This window comes from Hirundo rustica, chromosome 8 (assembly GCF_015227805.2).
Source record: "Hirundo rustica isolate bHirRus1 chromosome 8, bHirRus1.pri.v3, whole genome shotgun sequence".
NCBI classification, from domain to species: domain Eukaryota; kingdom Metazoa; phylum Chordata; class Aves; order Passeriformes; family Hirundinidae; genus Hirundo; species Hirundo rustica.
The window spans coordinates 17,229,815-17,245,523 of NC_053457.1; the positions used below are offsets into that span (position 1 = coordinate 17,229,815).

Here is a 15,709-nt window from a genome sequence, read left to right on the forward strand (position 1 = left end):
CTGCTGGTCATTTATGTGTCTTGTGCACAAACATTCCTCACCTGTGCCTGCTTATGTAGGAAACATCTGCCTGTAACCAAGGCATTTAATGCAGGTGCTCCTGGGCATTGAACTGAGTGTCACTGTATGCTGTAAAATGACAGGCAGAAACAGACTGGCAGGTGCCAGTCCTTGGGAGTCTTGTACTGCGTATGCCCTTACTGGGAGTTAACTTAGATCTCTTCCAGGTCTAGATGCCCTCTGCAGTGAAGTTTGCACGAGTAGGCAGCACTCGTGAGGCACAGAGCCTTGCAGTGTGTAGCTTGAAGCTGACAGCAGAGCTGTGTGGACAGCAGGGGTATGAAAAGGCTGATGAGCAAGTTCAGCTCTGGCCAGATCTGCTTTGATCCAAGTGCACAGGTGCCCATAATTTTACCTTTATGGCCTGAGTTCATCCACCTGGCCTGGAGTTACATCTGACCCATGAAATCTGCCTATTTTGCTGCAAACCACTGGTCTTGGACTTCCTATAGCTTCAGCAACAGTTTGCTTGGGAAAGGTATATATACAGTTAAATAAAGCTCCTAAATTTATCCAGATCCACTCTAACATAAAGGTTTTTTCCTTTTGTTGCTGGAGGAGGCAGTGCCTTTACTGATTTACAGGGAATCATCTCTCAACTCTGCCATGCTATGCCTTAACCCCACAGCTAGTTACAGGAGCAGGTGATCACAGAAGGCTGAAGGCTTGGGCCACTCTAGGTGCTTCCTATAAACTGGATGCTGTGCTCTGCTCTCAGCACCCTGTCACAGCTTGTAGTTCTGTGTTTTAAGAGAAGCAGGTATATAAAGGCTAATTCATGATTTCTCCATCTGTACAGGTTTTAATCCCCAAGGTTTAAAGGGATTGTAATCTAAAATTCTAAAGAGACTGCTAACTTGGTTATTGTATAGGGTTTTTTTATGAAGATATATATTAAAGGGAAATATGGGATTGAGTGCTAGGACAGTTTTATTTACACCTAAATATTTGTAAATCCTTTGGAGGTGCTGAACAATCAACATTCCTCATATCTTTTGTAAGCTGTCACCATCTCTTCTTGTTACAGAAATGGTTGCTTTTAAATTATAGTGAATGATGTTTTATCCCAGAAAGGGTTTTAAGTGAGGAGGTTTTTTTTGAGCTTTGGGGACCTTAAGACTGAATTCTGTTTTGCAGGATAAAACACTCCTTGGGGATACTTGAGTCGAGAATTACCATTCCACAGCACTTACATGAGAGCACTATATACAATGTTATGAGAGTTGTAAGAGTCTTAAGTAAAGTGAAGGTGGTCAGAGCAGCAATGGGAGCCCTGCCTGGGTGTGTGTGGTAGAGTAGCACTTGCACTGAGGCAGGGCTAGGCCCATCCAGCACACTGTGCAGCGTTCCAGTGCTGCTGCCTGATTTGGGGACTCCCAATCCCAATTAGTTCTAAACGGTAGCTTAATTATGGTATGATATGGGCAGATATGGCTCAGAAATCCTAGAAAATGTAATGTAATGTAAATTTTTTTTCTTAAAGCAGGAGAGATGTAAGGGAAGAAGGCCTGGGTCCTTCTGCATATTCTTTCCTGGCAATACTTATAGAAAAATGCATTCCTTCCCCTTCTGCACGCCCCCAGGATGCATTAAATTTTTACCTAAGTTAAAGTTCTGATGGGGGAGGGGTCATGGCAGCCGCAGCAGAGCCAGGCTCCGGCAGTGGTGTCCTTGGCCTCCGGTGTGAACCGTGCGGGGCGGCCGGCCGGAGCCGATGCAGGTACGCTGAGGAGGGTGCAGCCGCCCGGGAGCGCCGGGCCCGGCGGGGGCCGCAGGGCGGCGGGGCGGGGCCGGTCCCGCGCAGGCGCGGCGGGGCGGGGCCGGCGGCGCTCGGGGCTCCCCGCGGCCACCGTCGGAGCGCCGGGCTGCGGGAGCGAGCGGCGCGGGAGGCACGGCAGCCAGCCGGTAAGGGCCGCCCGCCCCCCGACCCGGCCCGGCCCCGCCCCGCGCCCCTCGGCCGCCGAGCCGGGGCGGGGGCCCGGCCTGCCGCGCCCCAGCCCTGCGCCCCAGCCCGGGGCTGCTGTGCTGACCTGCCCGTCTCGCTTTCGGGACTCCGCTCCGGGTTCCCGTGGCCCCGTCCTTGCCCCGGGAACCTCGGCTCCCCTCTCCCGTGTCTCCTCCGCCGGCCGGCTGGCGGCGGGCCGGGAGCGGCCGGGGGATCTCAGCTGTGTGACCTGGGCCGCGGAGAGGCCTCTGGCGTAGCCCAGAGCCTGTGTCTGACACCCGGTGTCCGAGGTCAATGCTTTCCTGCTAGACCCTTGCTCTTTTTCGCCATCCCACGGGATAATGCTGTTGTGTAGACAAGCACACTTGAGACGTGTGTGCGCTGCCATCTGAGGAGCGCTGTGCAATGGGCAACAGCTTCTGAAACTGCGCAGAGCACAAGAAGTTTCTTTATATACCATTGGAGCTGTCATGGAGGAATGTGCTGAGCCCTGCCCTGCAACAACCCCACCTTGCACACACCAGTGATTAGCTGAGATTAGCTGGGTGTCTCTGCCTTCCGTAATCGGGGTTTATAATAAGCACATACGAGAACAGCCTGGCCATGGGGAAAACTGCGGAAGGAGAGTGTCAGACAAGTGCAAATGGAAGGGGCAGTACAGAGATTTCAAATCAACACTGGGATGTGGAAACTGTAGGGACTGTTTGTGTCTCAGCCATTGTATTGTGGCTGGGGGATGTTTTTCAGGTCCTAGGGTGTCTGTTTGTCGCCTGGGTGACCTTGGACAAATCTTTTTTGTTCTGCCCAAATTTCACTTTTAGTTAGCTGTGGAGAGGTCAGCCTGTCATGTCCTTTGTGTGCAATGCTGGAAGTCCAGTATCAGTAGGAGCTGTTCAGAGAGGAATGGTTGGATGTCCAGTGGCAGGAGGAGGACTGGGAAAGTCAGTGGGAGGGGATTTCTGATTGACAGTATTTGGGTGGTGCAAGACAGAGAAGGCCTCACTAGAGTGCTATCAGGGATAATTATGACAGCTTTGAGGGTCAGTTGGCTCTTACAACAACCGTGGTCTTATTATAATGTACAATAGAGCTGTAAGTATTTCAGGTTAGCAAAGGTGAGGATTTTTTGCCTCCAACAGCATTGTTTGCATGGGAATTTTCACTGTTTAGTTGCATGTTCTTCATTTCTCAGTGGTGAGGTGTGCTCTGACCTGTCAGGTTTTGCTTTGCAGGCATTGTTACCCTTAAAGGTCTATGCAGGAAGCCATGTCTGGGGAAAGTTGTGGTGAACTGCTGTTTCTGTCCACTCCCTTTGGTGCTGAGTTTCATTAATATATTAGATCTGTAATTGGATAGATGTCTGTAGAAGAAGGGTGAGGAATTGACATGATTAATTAATTAAAGTCCTGAGAAAAGCCTGAGCTTTTTCTTGGAAGTCTTAGATGCTATTTTGAGAGATGACAGCAGGTGGCAACCTCTCCCTAAAAATGCTAATGTGCAAAAGTTTAATACTTGCAGATTTTTTTCAGGCAGCCAGAAGAGTTTGCTAAAGAAGGGCTTTTTCCTTCTTTAAGGATTATTAGTCCTCTTCTGTATACAGATATACATACTATATTGAAGGATCACTTCTCTAAAAGTAAGGCTCAAATCAGGCATTCTTTTCCTTTTCAAACTCAGAGCTCACTGACTTCAGGAGGAAGTGCTGCTGTATCTGCAGCTCTTCAGCTGCAGTGGAGCTGGACTGCTCAGATGTTTTTAAGAGATAGTTGATATTGTGATCTTTTAGCTTTTTATGCATCCTCTGTGGGCCTTCTCAAGTCTGTTGGAACCACTGCTGGTTTGCCTTTAGGGCCAGGGACATGGTGAACCTGTTCAATACCTATGATCGAGCACTTCTACAGCTGTTTTGTTGACATTGAGCCACTCTAAATGGAGTGTTGTTTGCTTTCTCCATTTGGGTGGGTTACCATGACCAAGACACTTTACCTTCACATTCTGTCCTGACTTCAGTTTGTGAAAAGAGAACAGTAATGATGCAGTAATTGACTTTCTTATGTAAAACACTCTATTGACAAGAACAGCCAAACAATTGATCAATTCTGTTCAGCACAATTTTTGCAGGTTATCTTTATTTGCGCATTAAATGTAAATTATTTCAGCCATGCAGTCAGTCCAGCACTGAGGTAAGGAGGAGGAGCTTGTACCATTTACTCAACTCAGTTTGTGGTAGTTGTACTTTTCACTGATTCCTTACCAGTTAATTTCCTGTAGGGAAGAGGTCTGTTGGCCATTGTCTATTGATGTTCACACGGAAGTTGCCCTATCAAAAGCCAAGAGGCAGTGAGGCCTGAGTGTATAGCCAGCTCCTACAACTGATAGATTGTAACTGGAGGAGGAAGAGGCAAGAAAGGGAGTTGTAAGGAGCACAGCGGCTGTCCTGCCCCCCACAGTGGTGGAGTCAGCTCGGGCCTTGTGCAATGGACTGTTGCTAGAAGATTCAGCTCACTTCTGGGGATATTTTCACTCCTCTCTGCCACTGAAGGGAGGAGACCTGGACAGAGTTTCTGTAGTAGTATGGGAGGCATGAATAGATGCTGGAACATCTTGAGAGATGCACTGCAGAGAGAGTGTAGTGGACCCCTAACAAGTACCCCACAAAGTGTATACTGAAGATTGGAAAGTAAGCTTTAGAGATTTGTTATGGTAATGAGGAGATGACCTTTACACCTCTATTTGTAGGAGGCATGAGGAAATAGTTGCCTTTTTTTTTTCTAATTATACAAGGGTTCTGTTCAGATTCTGTTGGGCCTTAACTAAGTTGGAATAAGCTTAATGTGAGAATAGCAGCTGGCAGTTTGAGCTTTGGGAGATACTACTGTGGACTAATGCTAAAAAACATCAAGTAGTTTCTCATCAATCAGCATATTCTAATAGTGCATGGGAGAGAGAGAGAGAGAGAGAGGATATCCTTAACTTCTGACTCATAAGGCAGAAGAAACCCTAAAAAAAAAATGTAGAATTATTAGCTGGGAGGTCCAAGCCCAAGAAGGAATGCTGACCAGACTTCCCCCTTCTGTGGACTCTGAGAGGCCAGTTTCTTATAAGGCCTTTCTGGGCATGGGCCATGTGATACAGGTTGTGGTTTACACCAAGGGTGTCAAGTAACCAGGATAGGTTAATCACTGCAAACTGACAAGATGCAGAGGGCTTTGCTGTGCTGCCTGCTGACAGTTTTACTTTATTCAGCATGATGTCATCTGAGGGTACAGTTCTGTTTAGCTAGAGTTAAAAGACTGCAGTGCAGCCAAGCTCAAAAAGTTTAGGCACTGCTGATGAGAGTGACCCCACTAGCCTGTGAATGTCCACACATCATTTATGATGCTTAGAAGGCTTGTTTGTGGTCAGGACTGGAGTGCTGGGCTCTTTCTCCTTAGTAAGAATGGTATCCTACCCAGAACAATAATTATTTGTATTGTATTCAGTTGTCTTTATATTCCGTTTTGCAGCCTCCCAGCTGCCTGCTGTTGTTTGATTATCAATTAACCTGCTACATTGTTGCCCAACTAACCTCTCTCTCTCTCTCTCTCTCTCTCTCTGGAGACATGGGGAAATTTTGTTCCCGTTTTACAGGTGTCACTCTATCTATCCTGAGTAAATAAAAAGAGTTACTGTCAGTGCTGAGATTGAAACCCAATAGTTACTTGTGGATTACTTCTTCTCACCTTCTAGCTTTTGTTGGTTTGAAGAGAAAATCAAATTATTTTTTTTCCTTTCGCATTTCAGAGGAGCAAGAACAAAGTACATTAACTGAATTGGCACACAATAGCGTTGCACTTTGTTTTCTGTTGCCACGTCATTTTTCTGCTTGGAATTTAGCCGGCCCTGAGATTCCTTCTGCTCCCTTTTTGCTTATGTATATACTGACATTAGCTTGTTTGGAGAGAGCAACTAGTGCTAGATAAAAGAAACATTTGTTTAAATTAATTTCTGTAGCTGATTTAAACCAGCCCGCAGTGAAGACTTGAGTATGTTAATTTAGATCCCCTTCTTTTTTTCTGAAAGTCTCCTGTAATTGGAACATATAAAAAGAGAGCTATATATGAAAGAAAACCTGGGGTCAGACAGTGGAATTGTGGTGGTGGGGATTTAATAAATTCTTAAATATCCTGATTCATTCCAGTAAAACTATTTGCTGCCTCAGGAAGTAGCAATTAACTTGACTCTTTTGGGAGCAATGTGTTCTCATGTTTCTAATGTGAATATTTTCACATCAGCTGTATCTCTCTGTTCTAAATTCTGTGTGAAATTTCTTTCAGAGTCTAGAAAATGAAGCTAAAAGAAATCGAGCGAACGGCTGTGCAGGCATGGAGTCCGGCAAACAACCACCCTATTTACCTAGCAACAGGTAAAGTTCTTCACAATTTGTGAATATTAGTTCTGTGACTCAGAGCAATTTTTTCTGAATCACAGAAAAAAATTATGTAGAGTTTTATGGGTTTTAGCTTTCAACAGTTTCCACCTTGATAGTGTCTGGAAAATTTACAAGCAATATACCAAAAACATTACAGCTTTTATGTTTTTTTAAAGTAACTGGTAGAGAATCACTTCTGTGCCCAACTTTGACATTTTAAACATGAGTGATTTTTCAAAGGTTGAATACACAAATTTTTGATTTCTATTTAAGACTGTATAGACTCCAACACTGCTTGCTATTCTGCATTACACATTTCCTATGTGTGTGTGTGGGGGGGAGTTAATTCAAGTAACGTTCATATAAGGTCACTTGTACTTGTCTGTCTTCCTTCATAATCATGTAGCTTAACAATCATATACTATAAACCTCTTCTCCCTGAAGTTGCCTGTTTCAGTTAACATTCCATTTTCAGTACTTTTGCAAAACCTTAAATTTTATTTTGTTGATTTTATTAATTAATCACTATTCTTATAGTGATTTTATTTCCTGAAGCAGAAGGTGAGCAGGTTCACTGAGTTGGCAGCAGGTAGTTTGTCTGTGTGGAGCTGACAGTTCCAGTGGTTTTGTTGGGTTTGCATGGTTTGTTGGTAAGGCTCTGGGAGCTGGGGTGGCTTCTGTAAGAAGCTCCGGCTGTGTCCCCTGGAGCCAGTGCCAGCCGGGGCCAAGCCCAGCGGTGCCAGTGGGAGTGCCTCTGGATAACACAGTTAATAAGAGGGAGAAAAAATGCCCTGTGTAGCTGAAGCACAAGAAAGGAATGAGAATACGTGAGTGAAACAATGCTGCAGTCACCAAGGTCCATGCAGGAGGTTGGGCTGGAGGTGCTTCAGGTGCCAGAGCAGAGATCACCCTGCAGCCCATGGTGAAGACCTTAGTACGGCTGTCCCCCCCACAACCCATGGAGGTCCATGGTGGAACAGATACACAGCTACAATCCACTGTGCTGGAGCAGGTGGATGCCAAAGGGTGCTCTGGCCCTGTGGAAAGCCCATGATGGAGCTCTTGGTAGGGCCTGTGGCCCCATGGAGAGAGAAGCCCATGCTGGAACAGGTTTGCAGGCAGGACTTGTGACCTTATGGGGGACTGAGGTTGAGGTAATCTGTTCTGAAAGACCACCCCATGAAGGGAACCTGCACTGGATCACTTTGTGAAGAACTACAGCCTTTGGGCAGGATTTGTATTGGGGAAGTTTGCAGAGAACAAGGCCAGAGTTTTGGTTGAACCAAAGGTCTTGGCTTCAGTTTGCTTAAAATCAGAAGCTGTGTAGTTTCATAATTTGTACTGCTTTTTAATAGTCCTTTGGGCACTTTCCATTCTGTAAGCATCCCTTTGGTAACTGGGGGACAGTTTGCCTGGCAGTGTCCCAATAGGCAATGTTAAATCAAGTTGTAGCTTTTATTCCATAAGAATAAGGAGAAAGAAGGAAGCTACCAATTTGTGACTGTTAGCTGTATGTGGTGTGTTGAGGCATGTTTAGTTGGTTACAGTTGAAGAATTTATGCTGTGGAGTAGATTTACAAGGTCTGATTAAGACATGTCATAATTGAGGAGCAGTATGCAGAAGTACTTGGGATCATAACTGTAGCTGGATTTCATGATGTCAGTGCATTTGTAATTTAGAGAAGAACTTAATATCAAAAGTCATAGTTGCTTGGTGGAGGCTGCATGAGTTGCACCTATCCCTGAAAGTTATCTGTGTAACAGTAACCTTGGTGACCAGAATTTCCTGAAGAATTTTTAATTTCTTCCGAAGTCTTTGACATAATTGTTGATTTGTTTTTTTGAGGTGTTAAGACATGTCCTCTTTTGAACTGTTACAACACCAAGGTTGTGTTGACTATGAAGAACAGCTTTTCAGTGCCTTACTTTTTTTGTATCTTGTGCTTTTGATAAAAATGCCCACTTGTGTTACCCTTGTACTTCTGCTAGGAACATCTGCCCAGCAACTGGATGCATCCTTCAGTACAAATGCAACCTTGGAAATATTTGAGGTTGACTTCAGGGATCCCTCCCTGGACATGAAGCAGAAAGGTGTACTTCCTGCCTCAAACAGGTACTAGAGGCTCATAGTGATAAATCAATCAATGAATCTGCCAAGGGTTTTCTGGTGCAAGAAAGGAGAGGAGGAAATAATGTTTACAGCATATAAAGTGATCTTTTGAATCAATAAATCTCTCTTCAAAATGGAACTTTTTTGTTGATACAGATCATATTGGGTATAAAAGTAGAGGAGTTGGGCTATTAGGGAAATGTGAAATTACTTGTATGGTAGTCAGTCAACTGAGACATTTTCTATAATGTGAATTTGTTGGGACTAACAATTTGCACTGAAGAGACTATAGAGAGAGCGAAACTTACTTTCCAGCTTTTTAAAACAAGATGAATTTTTAGGCTCATCAGTGTAGGTGACATCTGCACCCAAACACAGCTTGGGTTTCTAACTAGCAGATTTTAAAGGGTGTAAGCATATTTTTCAGATAACAACTCTAGAAATGAAGACACTTGGATCCTAACTAAATTTCAATAAAGTGTAAGCTAGAGGATTTCACCCACCAAATCCCATTTCAGGTCCTAAATGTTTTAAACAAACAACAAAACTGCCCAAAAAAATAGAGACAAGCTCTTCCTTTTTAAGTTTTCTTCAAAAGTCGTTAGAAGGAAGCTTTTTTTTTTTTTCCATGCAAGAGCCACAGTCCTCTTAAAAGGGAGATGATTATTTAAAGTGCAGACTGATGGATATGTTGGATAGGTTGAAACATGGATGTGAGTTTTCATAATGAAGAGGGTGTCTTGATTTCCACCAAACATCATGACCTATGCCAGCTTTATTTTCTTCTTTTTTTAGGTTTCATAAGCTGATCTGGGGGAACTTTGGAAATGGGTCTGCAGAGTCCTCTGGAGTGATCATTGGTGGAGGGGATAATGGGGTCCTGACAATGTACAGTGTGCACCACATCTTGATTTCAAAGGGCGACCCTGTCCTTGGGCAGACAGAGAAGCATTCAGGTCCCGTTCGAGCCCTTGACTTCAACCCTTTTCAGGTGTGTAACATTAAGATACCAAAGGAAAGTTAAACTCCATGTTAGAAAATACGTTCTTTTGTGTATAGATTCATGAAGTGAGGGGACAAACTTTAACTTAAGAGACACAATAGTTGTGACACAAGGCTGGCTTGAGACTCAGATTTGGGTTCTGTCCACTGAATTCCTCTGTGACCTTGTTCAAAACACAGCTCTATAAAAACGTCTTGTAATATTGTCATGTGTCAAACCACTGTCCTTTCAAAATTAGAACTTCTATTTTTTTTATTTGTTCAGTTGGTGTTTGATTCAGTGGGGCTCTGATCACATTTGAGAGGACTGCAACATAAATGAGGAGTGAAGAGAACATGTTCTTGTGGTAGCACAAAGGCAAATGGAAAACTATCTGCAGTCGGTTGTGAGAAACTTGCATCTTCTCAGAAGAAATGTCCTTGGTGCCAGGATGCAGAGTAAAGGCTCAGCTGGCCAGAGATGGTGGCTTCCAGGCCTGTGGCACAATTTCGTCATGATTAACAGCAGCCACCTGCACAAAACAGACAAATTTTAAATGTGTCTGTACTATGCCGCAGTGGATGGCATGGAGGCCAGAGATGTGCTTGGTTTATAATCCAGTTAGTATCTTTATGCACTCCAGTGGCTGTGAAATACAGCTCTCATCTCACTTTGAAAGATTTTGGGGTTTTTGCTTCCATTTATTTTTAAGAAATCTGTGAGCAGGAGTCTCAGCTGAGGTTTTCCTTTTTTTTTTCTACAGAGTAATCTCTTGGCTTCTGGAGCCAATGATTCTGAAATTTTCATCTGGGACTTGAATAATTTCAGTGTGCCTATGACTCCAGGGACTAAATCACAGGTAAATGAGTTTACTCTGGGCAATACTCCTGCAGTTTTGTATCTCAGTAGGCAAGACAAAAAGATGTGTGTGGAGACATCCTAGCCTCGTCAGTCTGTGAAAGGGGAATGACTTTGAAGTCTGTCAGGAGAGAGATGAATCAGAAGAGACTGGTTTCATTCTTGGGGGTGGAAGAAGTGTTGTAAAGGGAGGGGAGGTAGACTGGCAAGCTCTGGAAGGATGCACTTTGCATGGATGGGTAAGCTCTTTGTGGATTTGAATCAAGTAACTGACCAGTTTATCTTGTGATCCAGCTGGGGCATGTGTGATGGATTAAGAAGGTTTATTGGACCTTCTCTGAGGAATGAATTTATTTCAGGCTTCAGCTGAGGCTTTCATATCTCATGAAAGTCATATCCTTAGCCGAGCCAGTGAGCCATTAAATGCATCTTGGCTATTGCTCCCAGATAATGTTTCCTGAGTTTGAAGAGGAAGAAGTTTCTGATCTTCTGATGCTTATTATACTATTCAGGGCAATCAACTCCTAAAAGTAGAAAAATCTTAGTAAACTTCAGTAAAAACAGGCCAGGTTTTTCCTCCAGTAAGTCTCCTGTTTGTTTCCTTGCCTATCTCCTACATTGCAGTAGATACAATAACAGCAATTACCCATGAATACTTCATCATTTTCCATCTCACTGCACTCCTGAAATGTTGCACAAGGTCGTCTTTCCATTTAAGTTCATCTGAGAAGTTGGGGTAGAAACATATATACGTGCTCAACCACAGTTCTCTCTGCAGTGATTTATAGCACATATGGCCAATGTAGAATCCAGTACCTGCTCCTCAAATGCAAAGGTACTTTTCCCTGTGACCTTCCCCCATAGAATTTTACTGTCCACTGTATTCTGAGTAAAGGACTTCCCCTAGTCTTTCTGGTATTTCCAGTTAGTTGATCAGCAATTGAAGATGGGAATCTATGTATCATCAAATCCCCTAATCCCTCAGTTGAACTATTGACTGACTCCTGTGATTGGTGTTCCCTCAGCTTGGGAATAATGGATGTGTGGCCTTTCCTGTCTTGGCAGCCTCATGAGGACATCAGCGTGGTGTCCTGGAATCGGCAGGTGCAGCATATCCTGTCCTCCGCTCACCCCAGCGGCAAGGCTGTGGTTTGGGACCTCAGGAAGAACGAGCCCATCATCAAAGTCAGTGACCACAGCAACAGGGTGAGTGGAGAAAAGGCTGCATTTCTAACTAGCTTACAGCATGCCACGTGACTATAGAGCAGTGGCACGGACTCTTGGTACAAGTGGTTTTATTCTAGAAGCTGTTGGAACTAGAGACTTAGTTGGAGGTGTAGCATCAAAGCACCTCTTTTTATTCTTTCCTGAATGAAATGGGGAAACAAGACCCCTTACTGTTCTTAAAATTCATGCACTCTTGCATTCAGTTTCTGTGTTCACAACTCATTTATGAGAAGCCTCCCAGCTTTATTACTAAGTCAGCTTTAGACTTTGACTTCTATATGGTTAATGGTTTTGGTTTTTGTTTTTTTTTTTTTTTGCTGTGAAGAGAAGGTAGAAATACTTGCTGCCTGGAGCAAGACATTACTAGACTTGGTTTATGTCAAGCATTTTAGGCAAGCTCAATACAGAATGACATGGCTTTGTCGCATTTGTGCTATTGCTAGCTTGCCTTGCTGAATTTTCAGCCTGTGCTATTTTTGTCCCTAGATGCATTGCTCAGGAATGGCCTGGCATCCAGAAGTTGCAACCCAGCTAGTCCTTTCCTCTGAGGATGACCGTTTGCCAGTGATCCAAATATGGGACTTACGCTTTGCTACCTCTCCTCTTAGCCAGCTGGAAGGGCACACAAGGTGAGGACGTGCATGTTGTGTTGCATCTTTTCAAGGCAGACATCTGGGAGACGGGACTGTGGGGAACTATGATTTTCTCCTGGGCCTGCTTGTTCTCCCAGATGAATCTGGTTGAAGGTAGAGAGGAGAACTAGCATTTCTGTGCCAAGGTGCTGGGGCATGGTGCTTTCTTAGTGACTGCATGGCAGAGTAGACTGTATAGGAAATACGATTGATTTCTGTCTGATCTATTTTAGGGGAGTTCTCTCAGTTTCTTGGTGCCAGGCTGACCCTGAACTGCTGTTGAGTAGTGCCAAAGATAACCGGATCTTGTGCTGGAACCCAAGTATGGGGGAGGTATGTGACCACAGCTATCAGTACACAAGGTCTACTTTATATTGTGTGCTTTGTTGTGTGTGTGTCCTTCCCTGTATCCTTGTGGAGTGCCAGTGTAATTCCCTCAAGCATGTCTTATGCACCCTTTCTGTCTGGAGTGAATGAGTGTGGTTCATATCTAGGCTGAAATAGGTTTTTGTCGGTACATCTTTGTCCAGAGATCAGAGAGGGAAGAAAACTTTAATTAAAATACAGTTTCAACTATTTATGATTACTCTTGCTATGCTCACACTTTAGTGTTCTCTGTTTCCATGTGTTTCTTCTTTTTCCTTTTCCTCTCTTGGGAGGAAATTTGAAGGAGACCAAGTATTAGACAAAGAGCAATTGTTAGAGAGGGTCACTGAGAAGGAAACAATGTAGTAAAATGGTTTCACATGTATGTGCTTATCTAGTCATGTATCTCAGAATTACCATACTTGGTATATTTAGGTATCACCTGAATTAAAGTGGGGCTGTTTAAATTTTTTTTATGGACACCCATTCATTCAATGCTGAGTTCCTGGATAAAACTGAACTTTGGACAACGCAGTTGATCTTGATGATAGCGTGGGGAAGTGCTCTAACAATACTGAACAAAGTCCAAATGGGAGCCCCAGGCTAGATTTATTTCAGGGGACAGTATCACTCAACTGACCACTTTTGCCTTGGAGGCAAGGAAACAAATTAATCAGTTTTCCTAAATTGCATGAAATGCTGCTTTTGTAGTTTCATGGGATTTGATGCTCACTTTGCCTAGATCTCTTGTGGTCAGAATCAGACTCTGAAACATTCCTGATGTCTAATTTTTACAAAAATACTTTCACTGTCTTTTAGTGGAAAACTTAAAAAATTAGCATGGCTTACTTATCTTTATGCATGCTGCTGTAGATTTGCAAAGTCCAAATTCAAATTATACTTTCATGTATAAACTGTTAGGGGGCTCTTTTTGACTTGGTACCAATGAACAGCAAATTTGCAGGTGAAAAAGTTGGGAAGCTTTGCAGTATTAAGGATTAATACAGTTATACAGAATGGCTAATGACATAAGTCTGAGGGAAGTATTGGTTTCTTGGGGTTTGGGGGATGTTTGGGGTTTGGGATTTGTTTGTTAGTTTTTCTATTTGGCAATCTAGATTTTAATATAAGAAAATGATACTAATTTGCTTCTACCTGGAACAGAAAACATACATCATGTTCCCACAATTAACAAAGTTATGATTTTCCATGCTTTGTTCCTGTAAACCATAAAGGAAATATATTTGTTTTATGAGTGGGAGGTTTAAAGTCAAGGCTGTGTTAGTGAGTTGCCCAACATCAGGCAGGAAGTCTGTGACTGGGCTATGAATTGAACTTTGGCTTTTCGAGTGCTGAACTATAAACTTGTTGGCTGCATGTCCTTCATAGTTCATATGCAGCTATTATAGTCCTCTCTTCTTGTTCTATTTTTTTTTCTTTAGCCTCTTTATTTTCCTTGTCACATTTGTTACTCCACAGAGTTCTTTCTGTTTATGTGTTCTTGCTCATGACACATTCTTACCTCTTCACTTCTGGTTTTATTGTGTTGTTTTCTGGTGCCTCTCCCTTGGTTAACAGAAAATGTGACAATGCTATAGTACTCTGATACAGTAGTACTTAGAAAACAGAGCAAAAGTGACTTCTCACTTTTGGATTTTGTTCTACAGTCACAAAGAATGTTTCACATGAGCTTTCTGTGACTTTCAGCTGTTCAAGGTGCTATAATTTGGTTCCAAATGCGCCCTTCAAGAAGCAAAAATAAGAGATTTGTATTCAATGGTGATATGTAAATAAAGTGACATGCTTGCTGTGAGCAAGTGGTTTGGGGAAGCAGGAGACTATTTGTGTTGTGCTTCTCTCTTTTCCCTTTCTATGACAGGTGGTGTACGAGTTGCCCATTCGGAGTCAGTGGTGCTTTGATGTCCAGTGGTGTCCGAGGAATCCTTCAGTCTTCTCTGCTGCCACTTTTGATGGATGGATCAACATTTATTCTGTTATGGGTGGGAACTTAGAAGCTCAGCAGAAGACACAGGCTGACAAGGTAAAGGCCTGTGACCGTGCTAGACCTTGACAGACTGGCAGTTTCTCTCATGACTGCTCAGAGAGGTAGAAGCACATGTGTGTACCAGGGTCACTTTTAAATGATGTAATCTGTCCCATGCACCAGGACCTATAGCTGTATGGTGTGGGAACCAGAAACTACCTGTGTGAGGGCTTAATAATCCCACCAGATCCCAAAGGGACTCCACATTGCCTCTGACAAGGTGTGTAAAGACAATCAAGAGCAAGCACAGTTGTGATGTTAAGATACATTTTATTGTTACTACTATTAGACTAAAAATAAAGCAGCACACAAGCTTTTCTTGTCATTAGGTTAACATTAAATACATTGATACTAATTAACAGGCTATGTTATTCTTCATTAGTTTAGAAGGTAATTTTATAAAGTGGTTTATAAACCACTATTAGCAATTTTCCTCAAGGCTTTTGACTACAACTTGGAGGATGTTAATATTTTTGATACTGAAACCCATTACTTAGCCAATGAATAGATGAGCAAACTCTGAACAGATTAAATGTCACTACTGTCTAAAATTTTAGTTTTAATCTGGTGTCTAGTCTTTTAATTCCCTCCCTCTGTCCCAGCCAACAAATGCCTTTCAATACAGGTTTTAAGAGAGTACATATGAGCTGGCTTAAATGTTATTTATATAGTCATTTACAGCTGACTGAGTTCAGTTTCATAGGATTTGCAAGATACAGAAAATACTTTATCAAGCAACAGCTGTGGGAGATTAAGGATTTATTTAACCCATGGAGAATTTTCTTTCTCTGCATTCTTCATGTGCATGTGCCACACTTCCACTGTTCAAAACTGGGGAACAGTAGTGTTGAATAATTCCTGAAAAAACTGAATAACAAGAAAGAACACAAGCAGAAGGACATAATGGGAGTTATGGTGACAGGGAGTTTGTGACCAAGAGGTCTCTCTTATGAATTCAGTAGTCTCAGGGAAGAAACTCTGTTGCAGACCTGGTTGTGTGTATTTATTTCTTTAAGGTTTAGAGTGTTTCATCTGTTGGATATAAGCTGTTCCTCAAAAAATATTCTTTCTTTG

The 15,709-nt window shown here is 43.0% G+C and overlaps 1 protein-coding gene across 4 annotated transcripts in view; it reads left to right on the top strand.

The window, feature by feature from the left end:
* The first annotated feature begins 28 nt into the window (after nt 1–28).
* Nucleotides 29–15,709, top strand: part of SEC31B (SEC31 homolog B, COPII coat complex component) — a 36,418-nt gene continuing 20,737 nt past the window's right edge. For 2 of the 4 annotated variants that reach the window (XM_040071011.2, XM_040071013.2), the window contains exons 1-9: nt 1,892–1,965; nt 6,322–6,410; nt 8,406–8,529; nt 9,322–9,517; nt 10,272–10,367; nt 11,432–11,572; nt 12,080–12,222; nt 12,459–12,558; nt 14,471–14,632. In XM_040071011.2, coding sequence (XP_039926945.1) covers nt 6,332–6,410; nt 8,406–8,529; nt 9,322–9,517; nt 10,272–10,367; nt 11,432–11,572; nt 12,080–12,222; nt 12,459–12,558; nt 14,471–14,632 — 1,041 coding nt within the window. In that variant the 5' untranslated portion in view covers nt 1,892–1,965; nt 6,322–6,331. Of the gene's footprint in view, nt 539–1,891; nt 1,966–5,701; nt 6,031–6,321; nt 6,411–8,405; nt 8,530–9,321; nt 9,518–10,271; nt 10,368–11,431; nt 11,573–12,079; nt 12,223–12,458; nt 12,559–14,470; nt 14,633–15,709 lie in introns of those variants that run through there. The other 2 variants (XM_058421617.1, XM_040071014.2) reach the window with 2 other exon arrangements.